This window comes from Aedes albopictus, chromosome 2, assembly GCF_035046485.1.
Source record: "Aedes albopictus strain Foshan chromosome 2, AalbF5, whole genome shotgun sequence".
Lineage (NCBI taxonomy): Eukaryota > Metazoa > Arthropoda > Insecta > Diptera > Culicidae > Aedes > Aedes albopictus.
Window position 1 is genome coordinate 31,508,844 of NC_085137.1, and position 11,729 is coordinate 31,520,572.

Genomic DNA, 11,729 nt, shown 5'->3' on the forward strand with positions numbered 1-11,729 from the left:
AAATATGTTATTAGTTTTATCAGGTTTCATGGTCTCGGCACCAAAGGAGTACACTGTTATTATATTTTTCTCAGAGCACTTATAAAACATGGCGCAATATATCAAAAGATCAGAGAAGTATCCCGGGTAGACGAGAATATCTAAACCATATCTCAAATCGAACATTTTTTGCTGTCATAGCTCGATGTGATTTTGATGTGTTATTCAAAAATCTAATGAATATCGCACGAATAGCTCAAAGTGATATGATATCAGTTTTTGTTCTTGTCGAAATTGCTGAAAATTTCTACATAAGAACAAATTAAGCTCTTCTGCACGAAATGAAACACATACATACACCCATAGACACCCATACACCCATACACCCATGGATCAATGTTAGTGAAATGCCATGCGCCCCTTTCTGAGTTGTGGAAACGAAGAAGCGCATGCTCTTATTCCCATATTATTTACAACAGTGAGCCACAGTTGAGTGGTAAGCATCGCCGCCTGTGGATCCTAAGGCCGTAGGTTGATGCTAGATGCTGGCATTTTTTTTTCCAAAATAAATGGCAAATCTTGTCTGCTATTGTTTTGATCTTGTAATATCTTAACGAGCTATTATTGAGTAGTTCACCATATTAGATTTTGCTATTATTTCTGTTCTTTTACCTCTTATATCAATCAAACCAATATCAGTTTTTGCTCTTCAGTTATTCAATCAATAATAACTGAATATGCTTTCATCAGATTTTTCCACTTACTCGGGATGCTTTTTAGTTTTTGATGGGATTAAAAAAATCATATTTTCTAGTATTGAATAACGAACCACGAGCTCGATGCCCTACATCGGTGATTCCCAAAGTGGGCGAAATCGCCCCCCAGGGGGCGAAAATCAGGCCGAAGGGGGCGAAAATTTGAAATACCAAATTTGGGGGGCGAAAATACTAAATAAGCGGGCGATTTTTTAAATAATTGAGAAATATCAAAAATATTGAAATACAAGTTCAGAATGTCATCTCTATCATTAAAACTCCACGCAAAAACGGCTACGCTCAAAAATGTGTTCGGCCTGCACATTTTTAGTAAACATCCATGCCGCACATGACTGTGTTGAAAACACACATTTTTTTAAAATTGCTCGTACGCTCACATGAGGATGTATTTTGCAATAATTTCGACATGGCAACCTCACTGGGTTTATAAACCACCTTCAAATACCGAAAAATATTGATATTTTGCAAAAATGTGAGCGTACGAGCAATTTAAAAAAATGTGTGTTTCCAACACAGTCCTTGTGCGGCATGGGCGTTACTCAAAAATGAGAGCTTTTATTTTAGAGAGTCCCTGACATTTCAAGATTTTTTGTTTATAGGATTTGAAAATTGATTTTTGTCCAAGTTATGAAGGCAAGAACAAAAATTTCTTATTAAGTAAAAAATAAGAAAGTTTTGTTTTTAATTTATATGAGGTTTTTTTTTATCGAAACTTCAATCAAAAACATGTCGTTTAAGATGCATCTAGAACACTATTCGGATGAAGGTCGTCACATATTGTTTGAAAATATATCAGAGAAGCTTCCAGGAGAAATTTCAAACTTTGCTAGTGAAAGTAGCTTTTTGAAAATCTTCCACAAATAAAGCGTTGAATTCTCTCAAAAGCGAGTGATAGCTGCATGTCTGCATATCTACTTATTTGACAACACAAATTTCTACAATTCATGGGAAGCTGAATTGACACACATCCCAGGCTTTTCATAATTTTCAATTACTGAGCAAAGCTGACTACATTTGAAAATATACAAATAAGGGGCCCAGATGCAAAGGGGTATAAGTGGCCATTTCGTCGATTTTGAACTAAGCTTATTAGAAAATTCTTCAAATTTCAAGCTTTCTGGGATTTTTTTAAGATTATTTTTACGTTGATTAGAAAAATTACAATAAATCGAGAAAAAATGGGTCGATTTTGAAATTCCATACATTTATTCGAGTTGTAATTTTTGCTTCAACGATATTTTTGTAATTGTTTTTCAATTTCTCACCAGTCCTATTTGAGTTCTTATGACTAAATATTTCGGGTGTTGAAGAACCCCCTTTTAGAATATTGGTGAAACATCCGGTTGAGTTTAACGAGTGTTCGTAAATGTTCACAGTCCGTTCTATTTTGCTCGATTTTGTTCAATACTATGATCTCAAGATGCACTGTTTTTACATGCAAAAATGCAGTTTTTTTTTTTCAAATGCAGACAATCAACGCATTTGCATTACAACTCAATGAAAATGAGAGCGATACTAATTTAGGTACATTAAATACCAGTGTTACCATAAAAGTGTCAAATAGTGGGCTATTAACGGCTCCCGGTTAGCAAATTTTTAGCCTTTTATCATGGAAAAATTCAATCTCACTGAGGGGGGCGAAAATATTATTCTCAAGCTCCAAGGGGGCGATACCTCCTAAAAGTTTGGGAAACACTGCCCTACATGATGAATTTGTACCATGAGTAAGGGTTGCAGCTAGAGTGCAATCTTGCAAATATTGTGTTCACTAGAGGATGGTATAAGACGCTGTGAAGTAGGCTAGAAAAATGGACAGGAGTAAAGCTTAATAAATTATGTAAATAAGTACGGTTGTCATTCTTTATTTAGCCGAATGGGATTGTGATGCGCACCTACGTGAACCGTGGTTTATGAACAGCCCCAATCCACAGCCCATGCTATCACTCATTCTGCCTAACCTTCTCGTATATCCAGTCCGAATAGTGCGCCACATTGGTGAATACATCCGGGAGTTCAGCGAAACTGCAATTTTTGTGACCGAACGATGATATCGCCGCCAGGAAGTACCGTCCCTCGAACGGTCCGTTCATCACGTACTGGAACGGTGCCGATGCCAGGTAGCGCGAACAACTTGAGCTATCGTCATCGCGCGAAAAGGTGCCGCAAACTTGTCCTCCGGTTGAGTCCAACACTATCTTTTCTGCGGCATATTTCCTCCGACATTCTGCAAAGCTGACCAACTGGACCTCATTTCGGATCATCGGTTTCTTCGAGCGGTTATAACGTTTCCAACCGATGATGGTGAACTTTTTGTCTTTGGGAAGGTCGGTTGCATCTCTCGGGGCAAGGCAAATTGGCGTTGTAGTTGTTGGTTTATGTAGCTTGATTACCGCAATACTGGGGCTCTCAAACTTGAGAGTATCGTAGTCTGGATGTATAAATACGCTACTAACAGCGATTCTCGTCGCTGTTAGTAGCGTATTGGTTTCGCCATCGATTTGGAAAATGTCCGTCACGGAATTCAAATCGTAATCGTTGAGTCTTACCGATCGGCTGAAATTGAAATTTGTACGATACGCTTGGAATTGGAAACATGATAGAAGACAACTTACATGACGGAAAGTCGCTTTTTCTGAACACAATGGGCGGCAGTAATGAGGAAACTGGGATGAATCAGAACTCCGTGGCAAACAACCTCTAGGACACGGGTGTTCATGTTGATGTATTCGACTACGGCCAACCATGGGTACTGATTTAGATATCCTTTCACTTCTTCCGGTGTTTCTGACGGATACTTATCCTTGCCACAGTTTGCTATTTCTAGCAGGTTGGCTTGACTGCCAGAATTAGCTAGTGAAGTTGATCCTGGATGTTCTGCGATTGGTCCTATGTCAATGGTGGATCTGGTCATGATTGTTACTTTTGATATGATCCAGCTCATGTAGAATGCAACATCAGTAAAAACAACGTAGCTATCTTCTGACACGTGTAAAAGATCATCATCCAGTAGAGCGTTACTGACAATTCCACGTAAAACCCAGTTCAAACCCACACGTATGAATAGTCCACCTCCACTGTCTCCTTGGGTGATCTGAGTTCCATTGCGATGACCAGCACAGAACGTTTTGGACTCGAAGGAAAACTTGCTGAAATGACTCCTATCACTCTCAATGCACTCCCTGCGGGATACAATTTGAACCGTTGCCTCGTTCAAATCTTGTGGCATTCTGTAGTCCTCGTTTAGTCCCCATCCTACTATGTATCCTACTTGTGAGATTAATTTGCTTGACTGAGTATCACCTTGCCATAGACAGATGGATTGTATGTAACTATTGTAGGTGATTTCACTGTACAGCTTCAGTATCGCGATGTCATTTTCGGAAGTGATATTATTAAAATCTTCGTGACGTATAATGACGTCAACATCGTGCTGTTGTACATGTCTCTCCGGTGAGTCTAGATTGTTTATGCCCACTTTAATAAGCACGTGGTCCGCCAGGAGTTTGTTTTCTCCATCAAACGTACAATGAGCTGCCGTTATCACAAACTGTTCAGTCATAATCGTCACTCCACAAGTATAGAGAATCGCACCATCTTTGTATCGACGAAACATGGCGCCATGCCAAGGCCACGAGCCGGTGAACGTTTTGTATCCATTGGCAATCAGCTGTTGCACAACCGTCTTCTTTTCTCCGCAGCTTTCCGCTGAAACGAGAACGATAAATGAAGTTCACCTTTAATCTCATAAAGGAGAAACCTTGGGAGAAACCTACCAGTTTCCGCTGACTGGGAGCCATTCAAGATGTACGCCAGGTTCACAAGTTCTTCTCTTTCTTGCTGTGTTCCTGACGGATACGTTACCTTACTGCAATTCATATAGTCAAAATCAGTTTCAGTGATTAGCTTTGTATCTACAGCCAAATAAGGTATGGCAGGCACTTTTTTTTTGATCCAATTTAAATAGTAAGCAACGTCTGTGAATATAGTGTAACTGTCTGACTGTATTTTTAATGTGCTTGCATTTATTTTAGCGTTACTAACAATTCCACGTAGAACCCAGCTCGAACCCATCCGCATATATAATCCGCCTCCACTGTCTCCATGACTGGTATGAGAGCCGTTGTAGCATCCTGCACAAAATGTTTTTGACTTGAAGTAATACTTGTTGTAATGCCGTTTATCACTCTCCATGCATTTTTTCCTTGACACTATCGGCATTGTTGTTTCGGACAATTCTTTAGGCAAACTGTAGCCATCAACAAGGCCCCATCCAACTACGAATCCAATTTTTGAGATTATTTTGCTCAACTCACTATCACCCTGCCATAAACATGCGGGCTGTATGTAGTTAGTATAGGTGATTTCCCAAGACAGCTTTAGCAACGCGATGTCATTTTCAAATGTGTCCATATTGTATTGCTTGTGTCTTGTAATCTTGTCGACTTCAAACTGTCGCATATGGTCCTCCGGTGAGTCCAGATTGCTGAGTCCTACCTTGACAAATACCCGATCCGCCGGAAGCTTTTTCCATCTTTCATACGTACAATGAGCTGCCGTTAGTACAAATCGCTCCGTCAAAATCGTCACTCCACAAGCATAGGCGGTCCTGCCTAGCCTGTATTTATGGTACATTGCACCGTGCCATGGCCATGCACCAATCCGTGCGGTGTATCCATGAGTAATCAGTGCAGCAGCTTCCAACTTTCTTTCTCCGCAGGTCCCCGCTGTAACGAGAATGTTTCACACCTTGTAACTATCAACCAAGACGCGGAGAAATAATGGAAAACCTTACTTCCTTCTGCCGACCGTACGATGAACAAACTTAGCGCCAGCGTTAATCCCACAACTGTTGATGCTCCCATGGTCAACCGTAAAGTGATTTTCGAAACGATTATACCTATTTGGCTCAGCTCAACACGGCCGTACAACGTTCATGTGAATTCTTGCGATAGTGCCTATCAACAGCGGTTATCAAACTTTTGTAGGATGGCAAAAACTTCGGTCTTCAGTGTGCTTAGTGGATAGACTTTCGATTGTCTATCTGGTGAGGACGGATTCGATTCCGTTTACGGTCAGGATAATGTTTTCGACTCTCTGGTCGTAATTTAGCATTGTGAATTGTCATTGCCACACAATATACAACTTCATGCATTATTGACAGGAAAAGAAACCCTTTCAATTATTAACTGCGGAAGTGCTCTACGAACACTTGGTCGGTGAAGTTCCGGTAGGAATGATTAACCTGAAATAAAAAGAAGAAGTGATGTGATGTCTATAAAATACGACCCGCAAATTGTTTCATTTGCATTATGTCACGCTATTAGGTCTCGTACCCTCAGGAATTTGTGTATGAGTCGTCACATTTGGATGAATCCCCCTCCTCCTCAAACCGTGACGTAAGTTGTGAAGAGTTGTTTTCGTTACCTTTCCAATCATTTAATCTCAAATAAGAGCGTAAAGTTAGGGGCTGTTGATAAACCATGTAGCCCAAATTTTGGCAATCTTGGACCCCCCCCCCCCTCCCCACTCGTAGACTTTCGTCCATAAGCATTAGTATTAGCATAGAGCGAGTCGCACAATTTCGTAGGTGATACAGTCCTAGGCCGCTGTTATGAGGGTTGTCTCCTTCCCGTCCGAACCAAAGCACAAAGATTTGGGACTAATCTCTGACTCTTAGACAAGACTGACGCAATCCTCCAATGGTCGAGAACTGTCCTGGCCACGTCCTTGCGACTGCTGAGAGATGGAAAAGGATGGTTAGTTTTGGACACCTATGAAAGATGCAGACAGCTCTACGATCTCTCAGGCCTAGGTGTCACGGGAATGTGGGTGTTGTTAGTGGAAGGGTAGACTCCAAAGGATACATTTGTAAACGTTCAGACGCACAAAATATTATTTGGTTGTGTTGAGACAGCTGCCTGCATTATTCATCTGGTTTGTTTTTCCATCTTGACGCTGCAGAAGTGAGTGGCCGAAAATTTGGAATGGAAAACTGTATTATATTTTATTGAATAAGCTATTCGTGATACGCTTGCGACGGTTGTACAGTTTACCATAATTCCTGCATCATATGATAAATTTACCTGAATCCTCCCGAAACAATATGTTCATCATCAGCAAACACTAAACACACCAACAGACACACCGAAAAAAAAACTACATCAATTGTTGATCCTGGAATGTTCCTACAGGAGCCTGGATACATTAGTTAGGAATATAGCAAGATCAAAATTTAATGTGGTAGATCTTACGCCGCAACGCACCATTTCAAGGTGATTTACCCACGTTACGGGTTCACTCGTAGATTTTCATCCATTACAGAATTTTTGAAATTTGTACGCAGCGTAGACTTTGACCAGACACAACCGGCCGCCCTCCTCGTCTACGTGGTTCATGAACAGCCCCTTATCACATCGTATACAGACACATCGTGTCGTTATTGACTCATTTCAAATTTTTGTATCTTGTTGGGATTGGAACCTATAAAAAAGTCCATTACTGTGATCCATTTTGGTATAACCCTGTTTGCCACCTTCTCTAAGCAAGGGTCAAATCTGGTACGGTTCTTAATGAGTTTTACAACCAAATTGGGATTTTTTTTTTTTACTAATTTTCAAATGGAGTTACGACACTCTTGTTGATATATGTACACTTGGAATTCGTTATACACTGTGCCACCCACTACGCTCAAAAAATAACTTAATCGGATGTAAGGAAGCCGAGAAATCGCAGTGGGTCTAAAGGAGATGATATACCGTGTACAACGAATTCCGACTGTATGTACTAGACAAAATGCACAAATAATTATGTACATACTAAACTACCCCCATTCGCATAACAGTCCCATGTGAATAGGAAACTCAGCAAACATGGGACTGTTATGCGAATAGGGGCAGTAAACTTCATAGTTACAAAATCCACAGATATCAGTTTGACGTCGTTTAATCTTGTTCACGAGATCCTCACAATCGACCCAAAAAAAACAAGTTTATTCATAACTGCATTCATAGGTGCCGCTGACAACAAACGCAAAATAAGGTTTGGACATCCGCTATCGGTAATCTTTTTTAAGGGTTATTCCTTTCCAGAGTGATGCCAATGTCAAGTGAAGAGCCCAGTTACTGTGCCCATATATTTGATATTTTACATTGAACCCTTTTCGAAGTCAACCCCGCACCAAATTTACCATGTAGGTACATACATTGAAGTATTTATTAGAGCGACATGTGCTATTAACGGCGAATTTAGACGATATGCAGGAGAACGTAGTAGGCAAAGGAAGAACTTGGAGCTCGTTGTCCTTCACAGTGAATCTATTGACTAGAACGATTGATAGCAAAACCCTGCAGAAAATGTGTTCGTGGGAGCTCCGGACGATACAAAAAGATGTGACTACAGTGGAAAAGGTGGCCAAGAGCTAAAAAATGACGTAAATAGAACCGTTGTAAGTTTTATTAGGTAAAACAGTACGCGACGACATGCAACGTGGTTTCATAGATATCACTCATTCTGCTTAACCTTCTCGTATATCCATTCCGAATAGTGCGCCACATTGGTGAATACATTCGGGTATTCATCACGCCTGCAATTTCTGTGACCGAACGATAACATCGCCGCCAGGAAGTACCGTCCCTCGAACGGTCCGTTCTTCATGTACTGGAACGGTGCCGATGCCAGATAGTGCGAACAACTTGAGTTATCGTCATTGTGCGAATAGGTGCCGCAAACTTGTCCTCCGGTTGAATCCAGCACTATCTTTTCTCCGGCGTATTTACTCCGACAATCTGCAAAATTGACCAATTGGACCTCATTTCGGATAATCGGTTTCTCCGAACGGTTATTACGCTTCCACCCGATGATGGTGAACTTTTTGTCTTTGGAAAGGTCGGTTGCATCTCTCGGGGCAAGGCAAATTGGCGTTATAGTTGTTGGTTTATCTAGCTTGATTAGCACAATACTGTTCCCAAACTTGGGAGTATCGTAGTCTGGATGTATAAATACGCCACTAACGGGGATTCTCGTCGCTGTGGTTCGAATGGTTTTGCCATCGATTTGGAAAATGTCTGTCACGGTATTCAAATCGTAATCGTTGAGTCTTACCGATTGGCTGAAATTGAAATTTGAACGATACGCTTGGAATTAGAAACATGATAGAAGAAAACTTACATGACGGCAAGGCGCTTTTTCAGAACGATGGCGGAAGTAACGAGGAAACTAGGATGAATCAAAACTCCGTGGCAAACATCCTTCAGGACAAGGGTTTTCATGTTGATGTATTCTATGATGGCCAACCATGGGTACTGATTTAGATATCCTTTCACTTCTTCCGGTGTTCCTGACGGATAGGTATCCTTGCCACAGTTTGCTATTTGTAGCAGGTTGGCTTGACTGCCAGAACTAGCTAATGAAGTTGATCCTGGATGTTCTACGATTGGTTCTATGTCAATGGTAAAACTGGTCATGATTGTTACTTTTGATATGATCCAGCTAGGGCCCATATAGCCGAGGTGGTAAACGCACGGGTATTCAGCATGACCATGCTGAGGGTGACGGGTTCGATTCCCGGTCGGTCCAGGATCTTTTCGTAAAGGAAATTTCCTTGACTTCCTTGGGCATAGAGTATCTTCGTGCCTGCCACACGATATACACATGCAAAATGGTCATTGGCAGAGGAAGCTCTCAGTTAATAACTGTGGAAGTGCTTATAGAACACTAAGCTGAGAAGCAGGCTTTGTCCCAGTGAGGACGTTACGCCAAGAAGAAGAAGAAGATGATCCAGCTCAGGTAGAATGCAACATCAGTAAAAACAACGTAGCTATCTTCGGACAAGCGTAAAAAAGAACCATCATGTCGAGCGTTACTGACAATTCCACGTAAAACCCAGTTCAAACCCACACGTATGAAAAGTCCACCTCCACTGTCTCCTTGGGTGATCTGAGTTCCATTGCGATGACCAGCACAGAACGTTTTGGACGCGAAGGAAAACTTGCTGAAATGACTCCTATCACTCTCAATGCACTCCCTCTGGGATACAATTTGAACCGTTGCCTCGTTCAAATCTTGTGGCATTCTGTAGTCCTCGTTTAGTCCCCATCCTACTATGTATCCTACTTGTGAGACTATTTTGCTCAACTGAGTATCACCCTGCCATAGACAGATGGGTTGTATGTAATTATTGTAGGTGATTTCACTGTAGAGCTTCAGCAACGCGATATCATTTTCGAAAGTGACCTCATCGTACTCTTCGTGACGTATGATCAGGTCAACGTCGTGTTGTTGTACATGTCTCTCCGGTGAATCTAAATTGCTTATGCCCACTTTTATAAACACACGGTTTGCCGAGAGTTTTTGTCTTTCATTCGGATCAATCGTACAATGAGCTGCTGTTATCACAAACCGTTCAGTCATAATCGTCACTCCACAAGCATATAAAGCCCCAATTTTTCTGTATCGATGAAACATGGCGCCATGCCAAGGCCATGAACCGGCGAACGCTTTGTACCCATTGGCAATCAGCTGTTGCGCATCCACCTTCTTTTCTCCGCAGCTTTCCGCTGAAACGAGAACGATCAATGAAGTTCACCTTTGACCTTACAATGAAACAACCTACCAGCTTCCGCGTTCAAGATCAACGCCAGGTTCACTAGTTCTTCTCTTTCTTGCTGTGTTTCAGTTTCAATAATTAGCTTTGTATTTGCTGCGAAATAAGGTATGTCAGGCACTTTTGTTTTGATCCAGTTTAAATAGTAAGTAACATCTGTGAATATACTGTAACTGTCTGCCTGTACTTTTAATGTGCTTGCATTTATTTTAGAATTACTAACAATTCCACGTAAAACCCAGTTCGAGCCCATTCGCAAATACAATCCTCCTCCACTGTCACCATGGCTGACATGGGAGCCAACGTGGCATCCTGCACAAAATGTTTTTGACTCGAAGTAATACTTGTTGTAATACCACCTATCACTCTCCCTGCATTCTTTGCTTGACACTATTGGCATAGTCGCTTCGAGCAAATATTTGGGCAAGCTGTAGCCTTCATCAAGTCCCCATCCAACTACGTATCCTATTTTTGAGACTATTTTGCTCAACTGTGTATCACCCTGCCACAAACATACAGGCTGTATGTAGTTAGTAAAGGTAATTTCACTATACAGTTTTAGCAACGCGATGTCATTTTCGAACGTTTCCTTGTCGTAATCATCGTGTCGAATAATCTTGTCAACATCAAACTGCCGCGAATGGTCCTCCGGTGAGTCCAGGTTGCTAAATCCCACTTTGATAAATACTCGATCCGCCGGAAGCCTTTGCCATCCGTCATACGTACAATGAGCTGCCGTTAATACAAATTGCTCCGTCAAAATCGTCACTCCACACGCATACTTGGTCACACCTAGGTTGTGTCTATGAAACATTGCACCGTGCCATGGCCACGCACCAGCCCGTGCCTTGTATCCATAAGCAATCAGCTCAGATGCAGTCAACTTTCTTTCTCCGCAGGTTCCCGCTGTAACGAGAATGTTTCACACCTTGTAACTATCAATTAAAACGAGAAAAATAAACGAAAACCTCACTTCCTTCTGTCGGCCGTATGATGAACATGCTTACCCGAATAAAAAATACAGTAGAAAAACCGAATGTTGTATTGTAACAGTACTATTTAGAACCATATTGTTACAATAAACACCACTGTAAAAATAAAAAAATACAAAAACAATAAGATATAATGTTAGACACCATACAGTGAATTGTAAATGAGATTTTTACAATATACTATACGGGTTGTTAAGTATCGTAACAATATAAAAAAATATTTTTCTCCATATATATTTTTTTACAAAACCATACATTTTATTGTAAATGAATTGTTCGAAATACTGATACGTGGGCTTTAATATACCGTACATTGTATGGTACACGTATGGTTTCAAACAATAAAATGTAGCGTAAATATATTGTTTTTAATTGTAATTT

The 11,729-nt window shown here is 40.9% G+C and overlaps 3 protein-coding genes across 3 annotated transcripts in view; 1 reads left to right on the forward strand and 2 right to left on the reverse strand.

Moving 5' to 3' along the window:
- Window positions 1-11,729, forward strand: part of LOC109402526 (transcription factor hamlet) — a 368,179-nt gene that overhangs the window by 297,135 nt on the left and 59,315 nt on the right. The window lies entirely within an intron of this gene.
- On the reverse strand, window positions 1,517-7,065 carry LOC134288867 (transmembrane protease serine 9-like). The gene is made up of 3 exons (XM_062854781.1): window positions 4,529-7,065; window positions 3,368-4,460; window positions 1,517-3,308 (listed from the first exon to the last, which is right to left on the reverse strand). The coding sequence occupies exons 1-3, from the start codon at window positions 5,385-5,387 to the stop codon at window positions 2,696-2,698; spliced, it is 2,565 nt and encodes an 854-aa protein (XP_062710765.1). The 5' UTR covers window positions 5,388-7,065; the 3' UTR covers window positions 1,517-2,695.
- Window positions 7,368-11,338, reverse strand: LOC115262127 (transmembrane protease serine 9). The gene is made up of 4 exons (XM_062849405.1): window positions 10,366-11,338; window positions 9,508-10,309; window positions 8,922-9,242; window positions 7,368-8,862 (listed from the first exon to the last, which is right to left on the reverse strand). Exons 1-4 carry the CDS (start codon window positions 11,168-11,170, stop codon window positions 8,256-8,258), a joined length of 2,535 nt encoding a protein of 844 aa, XP_062705389.1. The 5' UTR covers window positions 11,171-11,338; the 3' UTR covers window positions 7,368-8,255.